The sequence below is a fragment of the Ambystoma mexicanum genome, chromosome 5q (assembly GCF_040938575.1).
Source record: "Ambystoma mexicanum isolate Mex_15411 chromosome 5q, UKY_AmexF1_1, whole genome shotgun sequence".
NCBI lineage: Eukaryota > Metazoa > Chordata > Amphibia > Caudata > Ambystomatidae > Ambystoma > Ambystoma mexicanum.
Window position 1 is genome coordinate 41,873,912 of NC_090933.1, and position 17,473 is coordinate 41,891,384.

The window sequence follows — 17,473 nt, forward strand, 5'->3', positions numbered from 1 at the left end:
CGTGCGCCAAGATTTTACCTTCACAGAACCAAGAGCTTCCGTAAATCAGATGCCCTCTTCATCACCTTTGGGGGATCAAAACCAGGCTGTCAGGCCTCCAAGGCTTCCATAGCAAGGTGCATGGTTATGGTTATATGTCTTTACACTGAATTTGTTTACACCTAAACTATGTTGCATCGAAATTCTTTCACCTAAAGCTTTTTCAGCAAATGTAGATATACATAACTAAAGGTTTTTAGCTACCAAACATTTTATACTGCACTGCACAAGAATCCATTGGTTTACTTTTTCATTCCGAACCTCTTACTTGCATAACTTGTAAAGGTGATGGATAGGAGAATGTGTATGAGCAGCAGATAACAAATGAATGACTAGAGGCCAAATGACCAGAGTAAGGCGCACACTGGAACATTGCAAGTGTTGCATAGAAATGGCAGACACAATGATGACTTTCTCAGGCCTATCGAAGGACCATTTTAAATGTCCTGTTTAATGTAGCGTCTCGTGCCAGGTTCCTTTTGCTTTTAAATCAGTAAGTAAAAATGTTAGTATCCTACTTAATTGTACTCAAATTGTCATCTTCAGAAAACTGGCCAACTGAATTGACTTTCTGGGTTTTACCTAGATTTCGGAACCTATTGCTTAAATATGAGCTATTGGATGCTTAAAAGCTTAGCTAACTCTCTCCTCCAAAGAATATTTGCCTTAATATAACACACTATTTTAAACTTCTTGCTACTATTGGTAAAAACAGTGACATGAAACTAGCCAAACTTGCCAAAGTCCTTTCTGATATGGTCATATCCAGGGTTGTAAACCTATTTAAAATCAGTCTCGCTAAAAGTCATATAATTTCAAATGTTGGCGATCTGGCATCTTGGCAAAAAAGTGTTAAAAACAATTATCAGAAATGATCACTGAGGGTTGGTCAAATCTGAAAAGTTGTACTTAAAAGGCACTGCTATCTGAAGCCCTAGCAAATAAAATGTTTCCCCGGTTCTCATTCACTCTGAAGCATATTTGAAAAAGTGTTCAGATTGTTTTGATTTTATTTTCTCATGTTAGGAAATAATCATGTTGGGTCTAATTTTCGTTTTATATATTTGTTATGTTAAAGGATATTTGTTCTGCGCACTATCACCACCGGAGTGGTCCTCGGCACTCTCGCAGATCTGAAAAGGAAAGGCGGTGGGGGGCGAGTTAGTGGGAACGAGCAGGATAAGTGCAAGAGAGCAGTGATGTGCTGTTGGCCGCTTCAGTTCGGTTAACACAATTCGCTGAACTTGGGGGGGTGTTTTCCGGTAGTTAGCTGTTGTGTGCTGTTGTGGGAAGCTATGTGTGGTTTGTTTTGTTGTTGCGGTGCAGTGAAGTTTGTGCTGTTTGCTGTGCATCAGAGTTATAGCTGTGTTTGGTTAGAGTTTGAGAGGTGTATGCAGAGGTGTGAAATTGTTAGTGGGTTGGTTATTGGCCTCGCTATCTAGAAGAGATATGTGCTAAATTTCCACGTTCTTTTAGATGTGGAGCGTGGCTATCTCTGCATTTCTATCTAGATCCGGCACTAGATAATATTCACAATCCTGTCCACATATGATACCCACCAATATTTACAATTATATCCAAATGTGGTAATGGCCCAGCTTCAAAAATCCTGTCTAGATGCGAAGCAAGCTAGCATTCACAATTCTATCTAAATGTGGCATTGGTAATATTCCCAGTGCTGTCTAGATGTGGCAATGGCTATTATTCGCTATTCTATTGTGATGTGCCACTGGCCAACATTCACAAACCTGTCTAGATGCGACGCAGGCTAATGTTCACAATTCTATCCAAGTGTGGCACCTGCCAACATCCACAATCCTCTCCAGATGCGACGCAGGGGAACGTTCACAGCTAACTAAATGCGGTACTTGCTATCATTCACAATTCTGTCCGGGTCCGGTGCAGGCCAATGTTCACAATTCTATCCAAGTGTGGCATGTGCTAAAATTGACAGTTCTAATTATGGCACTTGTTAACATTCACAGTTCTAAGTGTGGCATTTGCTGACATTCACAATCCTATCTAGATGCAAGGCAGGCTGATGTTCATAATTCTGGCCAAGTGTGGCCCTTGCTAACTTTCGCAATCCTATCTAGATGCAACACAGGCTAATGTTCATAATTCTATCTAAGTGTGGCATTTGCTAACATTCACAATCCAATCTAGATGCGACGCAGGCTTATGGTCATAATTCTGTCTAAGTGTGGCACTTGCCTACATTTATAGTTCTGTTGGATGTGATGCAGAGAAAGGCAGTGTATTAGCCATAAATAGAGACAGAGGCTATAGCTAAATTTGAAAGTCCTGTATAGTTTGAGAAATGCCTAGGTTTCACAATGCAACATGTTTCAGGATATAGTACAGTAAGTTTAGTTTATAGCAGACACAGAGAGTTTGATCTACGTAAAGTTGTAATGGGCGATTGCTAGTGTTGAGTGTTCCCTAAGAGAGTGATGCAGGTGACATTCATCTGGCAAGCTATATTCTGAGGTAAGGTAATGTAGAGTGGCAGGGCTTTCTGGAGTAGAGTAATTGTTCTACCCCCCACCCATGCCACACTTACTTTGGTGGTTGCTGCTGGTTGACGGCTGGTCGCTGACTTCACTGGCTTCCCCTGCTGACACCTGCACACACACCTTGGAGCTGCCAATGTATGAGCCACACTTTGCCTCAGGGCCCTTAGCTGCAGGGACTGCTGGGCAGAGGGCTGCCCAGATCTGGTCCAAGATAAGGAAGGATTTGGCCAATAAGGGCCAGCGGGAGGGCGTGGGATGCGGGGCAAGGAAGGGGCAAGCTACGGCAAGGCTAGGAAGCCTGCGAGGGTCCCGTTATTAACTGGGATGCCATGGTGGTACAAATGGGGGGCAGGTGGGTCACATGCACACACTCACCTGCAAGCCAAGATGGGGAATGGCACAGGGAGTGGATTTGCTGAGGTAAGACAGCAAAACACACCGGATGGATTTGGCCAATAACGGCCAGGGAATGGCACGGGAAGCGGGACAACGAAGGGGCAAGCTACGGCGAGGCTGGGAAGCCCACAAGGGTCCCGGTATTAACTGGGACGCCATGGTGGTTCAAATGCCGGAGCAGGGGGTCACATGCACACGCTCACCTCCAAGCCAAGATGGCGAATGGCACAGGGCAGGGATGTGCTGAAGTAAGGCCAGCAAAACACACTGGATGGATTTGACCAATAAGGGCCAGGGTGCGGGTGGCAGGACAAGGAAGGGGCAAGCTACGGCGAGGCTGGGAAGCCCGCGAGGGTCCCAGTATTAACTGGGACGCCATGGTGGTACAAATGCAGGGGTAGGGGGTACCATGCACACGCTCATCTGCAAGCCAAGATTGGAAATGGCACATGGACCGAATGTGCTGAGGTAAGGCCGGCAAAACACACCGGATGGATTTGGACAATAAGGGGGAGGGTGCGGGACAAGCTATGGCAAGGCTGGGGAGCCCGCAAGGGTTTCGGTATTACCTGGGACGCCATGGTGGTACAAATGGGGTTCAGGGGGTCACATGCACACGGTCACCTGCAAGCCAAGATGGGGGGAGTGCGTGCGTGTGTGTGTCTGAGTGTGTGCGTGCAAAGAAATAAGGGGTCGGCAGTAGGTCAATGTGGGGGTACATGGGAACCCCCTCTATAATACCAAAAATAAAACGAGGCTAATTCTGGTCGAGCAAAAGGAAGAGTTTTTTCAAAAAGTCTTTCAAAACACATAGAACCCGTTTTTGTGTATGTTAGAGTAATATTTCAATTGGTTGACCACTGTTGTATTTCGAAACAGTTTTTTTAAATGATTTGTAAAAAATATATTTTGTTAAAAAGCAAATGGCATTTTTTGAACTGCAGGAAACTAGGTGTCCCGTGGAAAACAAAGTAGGATTTCTTTGTTTTGTTTTACATTGAGTAAAACCTTTTTTGCCAATTTTGTTTTTGTAGAAGGCAGTGTAATGTTTGTTGAGACATTGAATTCCTTAAAGATATGAATGTTATTCTTAATTGTGATAAACATGGTCTTCAGCTTCCAAAATTGAGTGCTCTAAACATCTGCGAATGTGTTCCAATCACCAATGTATGTTAACTGACCACTAGGTATCAATTATTCCACGTGGGAAAGGATTGGGCTATGCACAGTATTTGCCTCGAGAGCAGTATCTTTACACCATGGAACAACTGCTCGATCGGATGTGCATGACATTGGGAGGACGCGTAGCTGAACAAATTTTCTTCGGCAAAATTACAACTGGAGCCCAAGATGACTTAAAGAAAGTGACTCAGAGCGCTTATGCACAGGTAAGCACTTATATTTCTAATGCAGAGCAAACATTTTTCATAGAATTCATATGCATGCACTAAAATTATTTGATTTTGTGTTTGCTTACTGCAAGTTCTTTTTAATATCTTGAAAGTATTATTGTTCATTAAGCTAATTCATATTTTGTTTGGTCAGGATGGGTATGCTGCATTTTTTAATAAAATATTAAACTGTATTTTCAGAGCAAATAACTAAAAGGCTATTGGTTGACAATGGAAAAGAAACTAGGGTAGATGCTGGGAAATGTGTAGTGGGATTGGGAAATTGCAACTATGAAGGTGAAGTGGAGGGAAAATGAGTGATTCATGATGATGGTATTCTGTAATCTCATGTTGGTGAATTTAAAAAGCGCCAAAAGCATAAACCCTTCTTCCATCTGAATACCCTACTAAATAAAATGTTGTTTTTTGTAAAAGGTGACATACTTTCAATGTACTCTCTAGTATTTCACTTCTTCAAACCTTTAATTTTAATTAAACTGCCGTTCTTTAACAGGGCATTCCCCTTTATGATTGTGGTACCTTACATGACATTGGAGTGACGAACATTTGGATGTCATGGGAAGTAAGAGCTAAACAGATACAAATTTTCCAACAAAAGGAGAGAGACAAATATTTTCTAAGGTTAAGCAGTGGTATCACAGGCAGTGCTAAACACATAGTATATTTATATATTCCAGGCTTGTTTTTTTCTTTACCTATAAAATTGCCTCACAGAGTTCCTAGATTTGGGTACAAATTAACTTAATGCAACTTGAAATGGGATTTTGGGAGTGCTGTCCATTACACATCTCTTTGACAGGAACCTTGTGCTGATCATTAGATGTTGTGTCCAATTGCGCTTGCTTGGAAGATGCTAAATAAATATTTGATTTAAAAAAAGAAAATGTTTATTAACATTCTTAGCCACTAGTACCAAGCCCAACTCTCAAATCCTACTACTCTGCAACCTCAATCTAGGTTAAGATGTGAAGGATACCAATGCCATTGATTTAGCTAGAACTCTAACTGATTTTGGCCTCACCCAACACATCAAAGAGCCCACCCACACTAAGGGTCGCACCCTGGACTGAGTTTCGGATTTGAACTGCTTACTCAACATAATCTCTGTGACCCCTGGCCCTTGGTCGGATCATCATAAAATAATCTTCACTATTAACTCCCACCCACCCACAGCTAAACCTAACCTTGCAAATCCACACACGTAACAAGAAGGATATCACGGTAGAGACACTTCTCCCGCTTATCCCCCCTCTGCTGGACACAGTTACAACCACCTGCTCTGACCCCACAGTCCTCGTAGATAACTATAATCATGCCATGGCAAAAGCCCTTAACACCATTGCGTCACTCAAGCTACGCAAACAAAAACCTCGCCTCCACCTTAATACCTGGTTCACCCCTCATCTACGTGACCTACGTAAAGAAAAAAGAAAAGCTGAGGCACATTGGAAAAACTTACCATCTTTAGTTAATAAAAATAACCTAACCATTGCCTCCTCCACTTACAAAGAAGCCATATTAACCGCAAAAAAAAGACGTTTACAACAAATGGAAAATACAAGCTCAATCAAACACAAAGGAACTCTTCAAGATCCTCAAGGAACTAGAGTCTCCAGTAGCCCCCCTCGACACATGTACGCATTATACTGCCTGGTGTACCAACATCCAAAAGGCACTATTAGACAAAATTGCCTTACTGCAAGCCAAAATCAACGCCAAAAGAAACCACCTATCTGATGCGACAGGTAACCCCCAGTCATACAAAATTCCCACTCCTAGACACTCCTTCAAGCCATTGAGCTTCGTACCTCTCTCTATCGATGAGGTTGAAAATATTATTAAGAAGCTCAAGCCTTCTAATTGCCAAGGGGATTCCTGCCCCGCCCCCATCATAAAGGAGGCTGCGTATGATCTCGCGCCCTTCATCACCACTTTCATAAATGCCTCTTTTAAATCTGGCACTGTTCCTAATAATCTCAAGGATACGTGGGTTATACCACTTATCAAAAAACCCACTCGCGACCCGAGCAACCCGTCCAATTACAGGCCCATCACCACGGTACCCTACTTACTTAAAATCCTGGACCGAGTGGCCTATCTTCAAATTCAGGATTACCTCGAAAAAAATAGCCTACTAGGCCTCTGACAATCTAGCTTCCGACCCAGACATGGGACAGAGACAGCCTTGATCGACTTAAAAACACAAATTGAGGATCTGAGAGATAAGGGTAAGCAGTCATTTCTGCTTCTCCTTGATCTTTCAGCAGCTTTTGATTTGGTCGATCATGAAATCCTCTGCCACCACCTTAAGTTAGCTGCCCACTTCTCTAACGCTGCTACATCCTGGATTAGCTCCTTCTTGGCGAATAGAACCATGAGGGTCTTTTCACCTTCACCAGCAGCTGAACCTGCACACGTCCCCTCTGGAGTCCCACAAGGATCCTGCGTATCACCCACATTGTACAATGTGTTTACTAAACCGCTCTTAGATATACTTGACTATCTGGGTGTCTCATACACCAACTATGCGGATGACACCCAGATACTCATCCCCATCACAGGCGACTATGTAACCGATTCCGAAGCACTCAATGCAGTCTACACAGTCATCCACACCTGGATGGCACATCAATGGCTCTGCCTCAATGATGAAAAAACAGAGCTACTCGTCCTAGGCTCCCCTATCAAACTTACCAAACTAGACCCTGAATACAAATCCTTTACTAGTGACAGGAACATTATCAAAGTTTCCAACGTCACAAAAAACGCTTGGCATCTACTTAGACTCTACACTGTCTCTCAACAGACAAACCAATGCTGTTGTCTCAGCCTCATCCTACACTTGCAAACTCATCACCGCCTGCAGATCCTTCCTGACAACTGACAACTGCACGATTCTTGCCAGAACTCTCATTTTATCCAAAATCGATCATTGTAATACCCTCTACTTGGGGACGAGCCAAAGAAACCTGGAAAAACTTCAGGTTACTCAGAACAATGCCATCAGGGCTGCACTTAACATACCTAGGAGAACACAGATCTCTGACACAAGACGTAACCTTCACTGGCTACCTGTTGCATCTCGCATATCTCTCAAAACACTTGTGCTAACACACAAGGCCCAGAACAACCTGGCACCTGCTTACCTCTCCGCCCGCTTCTAGCGACATACCGCAACCAGACCCCTGAGGTCTGCCCATGTACACACAGTGTCTATCCCTCACTACAAGCTTCAGACAGCCGGAGGATCCACCTTCCCAGTCCTCGCGACTAAACTATGGAACTCCTTACCTAACAATCTCAGAATAGAGCCTTCAGTTCATTCCTTCAAAAACAGAACCAAACTTTGGCTGCATGAACTTGATGCTTCGGCCACACCGCCCTTAACCACTCGGGATGCCTGTGGGATGATGTAACCAGCATCGGCACTCCCTTATCCTGCCCACATCAACTGTATCTAGGTATACGTAGTGTTGGGCTCCTACTGTAGCACACCTAATTCTCAGTATCCTCTTTTGTAACGATTTTTTCTTATATTGCTGTTGTACTCTTGTAACCTTCATCTCATCTTATGTATTACTGTCTGTTTCTGTATCATTATGTTGCACTTTCGCCAGTGGGAAAGTCGCTTTGAATGCCTGTAACCTTGTGTAACCAATCCCTTCAAATTATACGCTCAGATACCTATGGGCAAGGTGCACACTACAAATAAGCAAAATACAAATACAAACATTTTTTGTATAACAATTGATTCATCCAAACCGATATTAATCATAAAACATGCATGTAACCATATAATAATGACAAAAATATTGAGGATTATAAATGAATAAATAAATCCATAGGAAGATCATTCAACAACTTAATTAGGAAGAATACAAAATAAATAACAGTAACCCAAGGAAGAGAGGGATATACAACGTGAAAGTATTACTATTCAATTAAGGTGGTTTTGGAACATTCATAAATTGAACTTATTTAAATGTAAAGCATAAAGGATTCAAGTTATTTATGAAATCTGTGAAGGGAGACCTTTTTGAACAACATTTGTCATATTCAATTATAGATTTAGAACAACATCTTTCGGTCCTATGAATAGAACATATGTGTTTCCACCTTATAAAAATAGATAATTCCTTAGAGAATTTGCAGATAAGTGTAATAATATAAAAAGTGATAGTAATTAATAAATTACATAACCTTTGAGATTTAACACCACTGATATTGATATCGCTGAGAGATCCTAAAAGTATGGACAATAGGATAAGGGTGCAGAAAATGGTTAGCCAAACAACAGGAACTGATAATATGAGAATAATGGCGAACATAAAATTCCTGCATGAAGGGGGTATTTGGAAAATGTGGGTTAATATATTGGCATTCCGACCTCTACATTCAGGGCTTCATTGATACTGAGGTCCCGCTCCCAGGTGTCTCCTACTGGGGGTTTGATCTGCTATTTATGTTCCCTGATGCCTCATGATGCCACTGATATTGGTATCGCTGAGAGATCCTAAAAGTATGGACAATAGGGATAAGGGTGTAGAAAATGTTAAGGGACCACACTTGTAACCAAAAATCATGATCCGATTTGCACTCTAATATCCTATGCAAAAGATTGGTGAAAGATAGGGTTGATGCAAAATAAAATAATGTTTTTTAATGTGCACATTTAATGTCAACCATTGAACAGTATAGGAAAATGAGATTCAGGCAAAGAAAGAGGAAGAAATAATGGCCAAAGTACAAAATAAGAATTCAACTTTTGAGGTATAACTTGCTTTTAGCGATTTGTGTGTGCTGTTAACTACTAGATCAAGTAGTTCAGACATTATCCTTTTGGAGGCACATGCAATTTTTTCACCCGTACCCAGGCTTTCTCAAGGCAAAAAATAGCTTTCAGGTACTGCACTTTAGAGGTGTGACATAACGAGTACATTCCTTGACACTATTGTCAACAATACAGTTGATTTTTAGTCAGCTATGGTTTCAATACATTGTTTTCCCTGGTAAACATACATGTCCTACTGTTGCTTCACAGTAATTATGCATATATATTTCATACACTATTGGTTCATGAAAGTTTTTTTGAACAACTGATGTGTGTACAGTGGTTAGTAGCTCTAATCTTCTAACACCATTTTAGATATCTTCTCTCTGGTTGTAGATCTTTAGAGTAGTCATCAGCTTTCACCAGAGAACAAAAGCGTGACACATTCTTTGAAGCCAGACCCGTTGCTGGAGTCTAACTTTTTGTCTCGTCACCCAGTCTTTGTGCCTAGTGATATCTTGGTGACTTCCTCTATTCCGTTTGCTCACTAAAATACACCATTTTTTATTCATCTAATGTCAGTTCTCATCTTGCTCTTTTTATTGGCAATTTCCTGGTCAAAAACATGTGTCTTAAGATTTTTATTTTCACCCTATGCCTGACCGCACTTCTATGATCCAGTGAGGTCTGCCAGTTCTCGTTTAGTAGCTGCTCAAAATTATCAATCGAGAAAAGGGCGATTTTATATTAAGTCAGTCATTTCCATTACAAAATTCATCTTAACTGACCCTGAATTCCAAACAATTCTGTTACCCCCAAATTATCTGTTACTTCGTGGTGAAAGCACTACCTAGTTCTTCAATCGGAAAGGACAAGGAGCAGTGAAGCATGCAGTGATCACTTCATGAGGTGGGTTCAAGTCAAAGTTCTGTATATTTAGAGAATAGATATTCGTCTATGTAAATATAATCAATGGTGGATTTCATCTCCCGCTCCTCCAAGCATAGTTATCGGGGATGTCACCCTTAACAGATTCATTTACTTTATGCAAGCCCAAAGAGTCACATGCTCCTCGGCTGCTCCCTCTACTACCTTGTCAGCCCCAAGCTGCTACCTTAAACATTTTACTTGCTGCATGCTCCTTGCACAAGAGATCATCCATGCTCCTAGCTCTGAACTCCTACTGGACAGCCTCCTGTGATTCTGCTGCCCTTGGATTGCAGCGGATTGCAGCTAGCTACTCTTCACCATCTGCATATCTCTGTACATCCCCCGGATCTGCCTACTAGGGTTTTTATTCCCTGCCTTGCAGGTTTTCCCCAACCCTGCACAGCCCATATCTCCATTCAAGAGGCCCGACAAAGTGGGGATTCTCCCCTTATCTTCACATCCTTGCAAGGCTCTATCTGCAGGTCAGTGTACCCATTTCTAATTCGTGAAACCTATCCTAATGAGTCTTCTTCGCAGGTGGCCAGGGTAAGGCCATTGCTGATGGATTCCGACCCTCGAGGTGGACAAGCAAGGGATGATCACCTAGGTGGGGGGGTCTGTGAGGACTGGGAGTGGGATGCCTTTAGGAGAGACATTGTATCTCCCTTTTCCTATGACTGATCAACCCAACCCTTCCCCCACGTTTATGGAGTATTCTGACTCAACTCCACGGACTTCCTCACATGTTAGAAGTACTGGGGTGAAGAAGAGGCAACTAAGAACAATGAGGACTAGGTACCTTTACCACTCTGCTACTATGATGCGGAAGAAGCCTGCTGAGAGCATTAGAGGTCAAGCATGGGTCCTTAATGATGACCAGGCAGGACTATTTGTACAAATGCACCTGCAGCCTGTTTGGGTTTGTTATACACCTGCAGCCCCCAATCTAGTTGCAGGAGGAGGTGGAACAGGAGAGGGTGAGCCAAGAGAAGCTGTGGCGTTGAGGGAGCAGCAGCAGAGAGGCTAGAGAAAGCAGCGGGAAGCTGGGTGCATGCAGCATGTTAACAGTTCACAGGAGTACAGCCTGAATGCTTGGACTCTGTGGGACCGAGCGAACAATTAAAGGGGAGCCATGCTTGGAAGCTACCCCTTTTCGTGGAGTTCACTGTGCTCGTTCTCCAGAAATCGAGACTGTGACCCAGGAGTGCCTGAAGCTGAGGACCAAAGGCTGAGAAACCCTCGCTGCGGAAATGCCGACACAAGCAACCAGTTAGTTTCTATGTGAAAGGGAACCCGGTGTGCAAGTGTTTGAAGTTCTGTAAAGGATTACTATGTATAACCGTGGTCGTGTGCAGAAGTCACGTTATCAAAGGTCTCTGAATGAAATCCTCATTTACCTTTGAACAAATAAGTATACTCTGTATCAGAGGGGTCTCGTGCATCAAAAGGCACGTTATCGAAAGCCTCTGAGTGCTCCTTATGTTACTAAAGCAACTTTCAACTACTTCTAACAAAGAAACTAAATGACTGACACCATCTTTAATTATAACAATAGTCTTGGAGTACCGGGTGCAATATAAAAGCACCATAATGAGACTTATAACATGAAGATGAAATGAATGAAACCTTTACTAATTACCACAACCATCTTTGAGTGCTGGGCACTTATACAGCGGAACATTACACAAGCACAAACTGAATTAAGATCTTTAATACCTATGAAATTCAGACATAAATGAATACCGTACCAAAATACCTTTTTGTGAATGCAACTTCCAGGTGAACTTTACAAACACTATTTCTATAGTACCTTTTTGGGAATACAACTTCCAAGTGAACTTTATTTTTTTTCAACAACACATTATTGTTTTTCATATAAACATTAATAGCAAAAGTAACAATGCTTCACAATCAGCAGAAAAAGTGAAATTTACAAAAGGACTAGAGCATCATAGACAATACAGCTCAAACAAGGAATCAACCTTAGTGAAGCATAACCAGCAAGATAACCACAACCACACCCACACAAGACAGGACAAACAAACAAACAAAAAATAAAAAATATCAATCATATAGAGCCATAAAGGGACCCCAAAGATTCAAATAGTCCTCATCCTTATCTTTATTATAAAATTAAACCTTATCATACTGTGCCAAAACATAAGCACAATTTCTATTTGAATTGCAAGTGAAATTTAAACAGAAGTTTAACCATCACAAGGGAATGTAACACCGGTGAACCAATAATACTTTGAGCTCAGAGTGAATGGAGCTTTGGAGATGAACTCTTATAAATGTTTGAAAGGTATCGAGTGATGTTAACGAATTTCAAAAAATGAATAACTTTTTTAACAAACCTACAATACCCCCAAAACACCAAATTTAAATGGATTGTGTCCTCCAACGTATTCCACATCTTTGACATGTAATGTCCACAGCTATGCTACTTCGGACTTTTTTTGGCAGAGGGCGTCCTGCGTCGATGGAGTTGGGTCAATGTCCCTCGAAGGCCTCCGTCGAGGGTGACGTCATTGGATGTTATAAATAGGAAGCATGACACTCCTAGCCTCAGTTCTGGTTTTTCTGCAAACGTGTTTGCTTCTAGAACGCGGCGCGCCTCATGTATTCTTCATGAATATGTCTAATTCATCTACCTCTCCGACTCCGCGGTCTGGCTTTAAGACTTGCCGGGACTATAAGTCTAAGATGTCGATTACAAACCTGCACTGCATTTGTTTGTGGTGTCTGGGCGAGAGTCATGACACTGATGAATATTCAAAATGCCAATTGCTGACTGCTAAGGCCTTGCAGGATCGTAAGGGGAAGTTACAGGTAGGTTGGGGTTCTAAACCCAGTAATCCAAAAAATCTGCTAAAGGGATGTCCATCGACGATTCGAGGGGTGACTCTCCTTGTCAGAAGGAGTCCCGGGGATCTCGGTCCCGGAGTGGGTCCTGCCACTCGTCCTCGTCTCGGCACTCCCGGAAGCGGCGTCACCCCTCAGGGAGCAGATGCTTGAGATTTCTCAATCCCAGGGCACAGGCCCGTCCGCGCCTTCGGAAGAAGCTAGCAGGGAACGATCTCGGCACGATACTCATTGGGAACCGTCAAGGTTCATGTTGATCGCCAGAGATGTGCTAGATCCAGATCTCGGTCTTCGCCCCCGTGAAACCGCAGAAATCTGGTAAGGGCTCGAGGTACGGACGTCGAAGCTTTGCCTTCACACCATCCCTCGGTGCCGCCAAAGCCATCGGCGCCCTCAACGCCTTCGGGGCCTTTTGGCCGGAATTTGCCGATGGAGGTGCCTAATACTGGGGATTCTTCAAAGAAGGCTAAAATCAAGTCTGTGAAGCTTGTTAAGGAATCCAGACCCACTGCTGTCCATGAGCAGGAGTTCTTCCTTCCTCTGGATGATATCTATGAGGATGAGGAGAGCTATGATTTGTAATTTGACCCTGTTGAGCCTGATGTGGCTCCTGTCATTTCTGGGGACAGTCAGTTGGAAGAGTTGTGCCAATCACTACATGATGCCAGTAGCTTGGACACATCTCCAGAGGTAGAGTTTGGCAGGCCTGAGCCTGGGGCTCATGCAGAGTCCTCTTATCAGAGACTGATGGCTAGGGTTACTGAGTATCTTGTTTTGTCTAGTCTAGACTTGACTGATATTTTGGATCAAGGTCCGTCCCCTGACCTGGTGTTACCTTTTCATTTGACTTTGCAAAAAAGGGTGGCGGCTGCTTGGCAGACCCCGGAGTCTCTTCCGGCGGTTAACACGTTGTTAACTAAAAAATACTGCCCTTCCAGTAGCGACCCCAGCTACCTATCCACTGACCACACTCCCGAGAGTTTGGTGGTTCAGGCGGCTACGGCCACCTCGAGGCAAGCAGCGTACCCTACCATCCCTCCTGATAGGGACAATAAGCGCTTTGATGGTTGGGCATGCAAGGTGTTTTCTGCGGGGAGTATGGCGCTGAAGTCTGCCAACTCCACTTGTGCCTTGGCAAGATTTTCACACACTCTGTGGAATTGCATCTTCTAGCGCTGAGCATTTTCCCGAGAGGGAAGAAAGGGATGGGTTCTTTGCTCTCATACAGGATGGCAAGGACGCCATGTGTGAATCCCTTCAGTCTGGGTTGGACACTGCTGACAGTGTTAGCCGGTACATGGCTGCGAGCACCGTTATACGCAGGTTTGCGTGACTGCAGAAGTCGGGTTTTGCTCCAGATGTACAGGCCCGTCTTCTGAACATTCCCTTTGATGGCTCTCATTTGTTTGGCAGCAAGGCTGATGAGATGCTTGAGAGGTTGCAGACCTCCAAAGCTGCAGTGCGTCAACCTCCACTTTTTCATCCTAGGGGACAACAGTGGGGGGGAGGTTCCTTTCGTTACTACTCCTCTTTTGGTAGGAAGAGAGGAGCTGGCAATCAAAGGGGTTAACGTAGAAATACCCATGGTGGTTGGGGAAATAGAGGTGCCAAAGCCGCTCAAGCAGCAGCCTCTTTGCCTTCAGGCTCTGCAACAGCCTCTCCAAAACAACTGAGGCCATGTTCCATTGTTGCCGGTTGGGGGCAGACTGTCTCAGCATCTTGAAGAATGGCAAGCTATTACTTCGGGTGCATGGGTTCTGGAGACAATAGACCACGGCTACTGCCTGCCCTTCCTAAAACGGCCTCGCGACAATCCACTGGGGAGTCTCTCTTTGAAGCTTCCGGAACCACTCCTTGTGCAGGAAATCTTAACCCTGCTGGAGAAAGGCGCTATAGAACTAGTGCCTGTAGCGGAGAGGAACAAAGGATGGTATGCCCCATATTTTTTGATTCCAAAGAAAGATAGGGGACAGAGACCCATTTTGGACATGAGTTGGTTGAACGAGTTCCTCTGGAAGGACAAGTTCAAGATGGTTACTCTTTCTCTGGTCCTTCAGGCCCTTCAACTTCAAAATTGGTTGGTGTTTCTGGACCTACAGGATGCTTACTTTCATGTGCCGATTCATCCAAAGCACAGAAAGTACCTGAGGTTTGCGGTTGGCAGCTCGCACTTTCAGTTTCGGGTCTTGCCATTCGGATTAACCTCCGCCCCGAGGGTCTTCACCAAGCTAATGGTGGTGGTGGTAGCGCATCTCAGGTGGGGTGGGGAGATTCACATCTACCCCTACCTGGACGACTGGCTGATCCAAGCACGTTCTCCCAAACAAGCTCAGGCTCATCTCAGTCTCACCTGCCGCTCCCTCCACAAGCTGGGCTTCTCCCTCAATTTCAAGAAGTTGCATCTGACACCTTCCGAACAGCTCCAGTACATCGGGGCTGTGTTGGACACGCCCTTGGGGAAGTGTTCGCCTCCCAAGGTGAGGGCTCATCACATTGTAGAGATGGTGGACAAATTTCAACATGCCCAGAGTCTTCTGGCTTTCGTATTCTTAAGGTTGCTCAGCCTCATGGCATCCTGCATTTTTCTGGTGCCAGAGGCCAGACTGCGGATGAGATCCTTGCAATGGGTCCTCAAGATACAGTGGTCCCAATACTCAGGCAAGGTGTCGGATCCTGTTCAGGTTCCACTCTCGGTCTCGCAGGATCTTCTGTGGTGGGTCAGCAAAGGAAATCTGATGAAGGGGGAGCCATTTTGGCAACCTTGGCCGGATGTGACGGTGGTGACGGACACTTCCCTCACAGGATGGGGAGCTTATGCCGACGATCTGACCACCAGCGGTCGTTGGTCTCCGTTGGAGGCCAAACTCCACATCAACATGTTGGAGCTGAGAGCCATCAGGCTGGCCCTGAAGGCTTTTCTGCCATCTGTGCCGGGGAAGAGAGTCCTGATCATGACAGACAACACAGTGGCCATGCATTACCTCAACAAAAAAGGGGGGGGGGTAGGGGTCACTCCCGTTATGCAGAGAGACAATAGAGCCCTGGTTCTGGGCAATCCAGCAAGGAATTTCAATCTTGGCAGTTCATCTGGCCGTAGAGGAGAATGCGGCGGCGGACGCTCTGAGCAGGCAGAGCACGAGCTCTCACAAGTGGGAGTTGGCTCATGAAGTCCTTCTGGAGATCTTCGCCCTTTGAGGAACCCCACAAGTGGATCTGTTCACGACCAGTGCCAACCGGAAGTGCGAGAGATTCTGCTCAATGGAATTTCCTCCAAGAGGAGCCTTCTGGACGCATTTGTCGGGGATTGGTCATTCCCACTTCTGTACGAGTTTCCTACGGTCCCCGTCAGTCCTCGTGTACTAAGGAGTTTGCAGAGGTTCGGATCCCACATGATCCTCATTGTTCCGGATTGGGCCAGTGGAGCGTGGTACCCAGAGCTTCTAGAGATGTATATCTGTCCTCCACGCCGTCTTCCCTACCGAGAGGATCTTCTCTCGCGCAAGGGGGGTTGGGTTCTCCATCCAGAGGTCAAGACTCTCAACCTTCACGCTTGGTTTCTGAAAGGTTGAGATATAAGGATTGGGACCTCCCGGATGACGTGATTGAGGGGTTGCTTTCGGCCAGACGGCCGGCAACCAAATCCCTGTACCGTTGCCGTAGGTTTTGCAGCTGGTGCAGAGGACACAATGTCTTGTTTGTTTTATTCGTATTTATATAGCGCACAACAGCCCGAGGACATCGTGGCACTTGTTACAGTACAAAGCTTAGTTACTTAGTTACATGGTCATTAGCAATATATATACAGGTAGCAATATAGTTATATTACATTTGTGTTGTATTACAATATACATGGCAGAAGTGGAGGAGGCAGTCCACCACTTGCTAGTTGAGGAGAGTGGCCTTGAGGTTGTTGCGGAAGACAGAGATGGAAGTTTCAGCACTAAGGGTGGCAGGGAGTGAGTTCCAGAGTTTTCGTGCAATTTAGGAGAAGTCTAGACCTCCCGCTGTGGCTCTCTTTATGCGTGGTAAGTGTAGCTGGTTGGTGTACTGAGCTCTGGTGCGGCAAGTGGATGTGGTCCTTGATATTGCTTCAGATAGCTATGCTGGAGCGTTTTTGTTGATGCACCTGTGAGTGATGGTGAGGATTTTCAGAGTAATACAGACTTTGACCTGGAGCCACCGGGCTTCACGTCTGGCGTGGGATATATGGTCTCTTCTAGGGATGCTCATGGCAGCTCTGAGGGCATTGTTTTGTGTGATTTTCAGTCTTTGAATGTTTTTGGCGGAGGTGCCAGCTAGAAGCGCGTTGCAATAATCGAGTTTGGCTCCTATAGTTGCTCTAGCTATGGCCAAGCGGTTGGGAGTGGATAAGTAGGGTTTAATGGCATTGATGAGTTTGGTGCTGAACGCTGATGCAGAGGCTATGGCGCTGACTTGTTTGGTCATCGATAGATTTGCATCAATGTGAACACCTAGAGTCTTGACAGAGGATGATACGGAGATGGTTGAGTTGAAGTTGTTGTATTGGGGGCTTAGTTTTGATA

General features: G+C 44.6%; 1 protein-coding gene across 3 annotated transcripts in view; it reads left to right on the forward strand.

The window, feature by feature from the left end:
* AFG3L2 (AFG3 like matrix AAA peptidase subunit 2) overlaps positions 1-17,473 on the forward strand; it is a 1,716,771-nt gene that overhangs the window by 1,488,648 nt on the left and 210,650 nt on the right. For all 3 annotated transcript variants that reach the window (XM_069620479.1, XM_069620477.1, XM_069620478.1), the window contains one exon: positions 4,139-4,339. In XM_069620479.1, coding sequence (XP_069476580.1) covers positions 4,139-4,339 — 201 coding nt within the window. The remainder of the gene's footprint in view (positions 1-4,138; positions 4,340-17,473) is intronic.